The sequence below is a fragment of the Eimeria mitis genome, genomic scaffold, assembly GCF_000499745.2.
Source record: "Eimeria mitis Houghton genomic scaffold, Emh_scaff173, whole genome shotgun sequence".
NCBI lineage: Eukaryota > Apicomplexa > Conoidasida > Eucoccidiorida > Eimeriidae > Eimeria > Eimeria mitis.
In genome coordinates this window covers 24,948-25,413 of record NW_013570046.1, presented here as the reverse complement: position 1 = coordinate 25,413, position 466 = coordinate 24,948, and the positions used below count along the sequence as shown (strand labels likewise).

General features: G+C 57.5%; 1 protein-coding gene across 1 annotated transcript in view; it reads right to left on the bottom strand.

Annotated features, from left to right (window-relative positions):
- The window catches only part of EMH_0001940 (uncharacterized protein), a gene marked incomplete at both ends in the record, with an annotated part of 5,208 nt that overhangs the window by 2,789 nt on the left and 1,953 nt on the right, over positions 1-466 (bottom strand). The window contains one exon of the mRNA XM_013495754.1: positions 235-405. Within this exon, the coding sequence (XP_013351208.1) occupies positions 235-405 (171 nt within the window). The remainder of the gene's footprint in view (positions 1-234; positions 406-466) is intronic.

Below are 466 nucleotides of genomic sequence, written 5' to 3'. Positions count from 1 at the left end.
GCTTGCCTCCAGGGAGGAGGAGCTGCTGCTGTAGCCACTCGTAAAGGTTTGCAACGGGATGAACTGCGTACAGCTGCGGGACAGCAAAAGCAACATCGCCACGCTTACTCATGCTGAGCAGCATCAGCAAACGCAGCAGCAGCCGCAAAAGCAGCAGCAGCGGCAGAAGCCGCAGCAGCAGCGGCAGCAGCAGCCGTAGCAGCACAGGCAGCAGGTTCCGGTGAAAAGACGTACCTCGTGAACTTCAGCCGTTGTTGCTGCAAGGTACTTGGCGGCCTTGCAGAGCGGTGGAGGGGCTGCCATGGTGCTGCTGTTGCTGAGCAGGGTTGGAAAAGCCCTGTCGCCGCTGGTTCTGCTTGCTGTGTTTCGCGATATGTTGGTATCCAGCTGCACTCCATGGCCCTGCTGCAAAAATCGTGTGAGACAGACAGAATTAGAAAGGAAAGGCTTTAGCCAAGGAGCGACA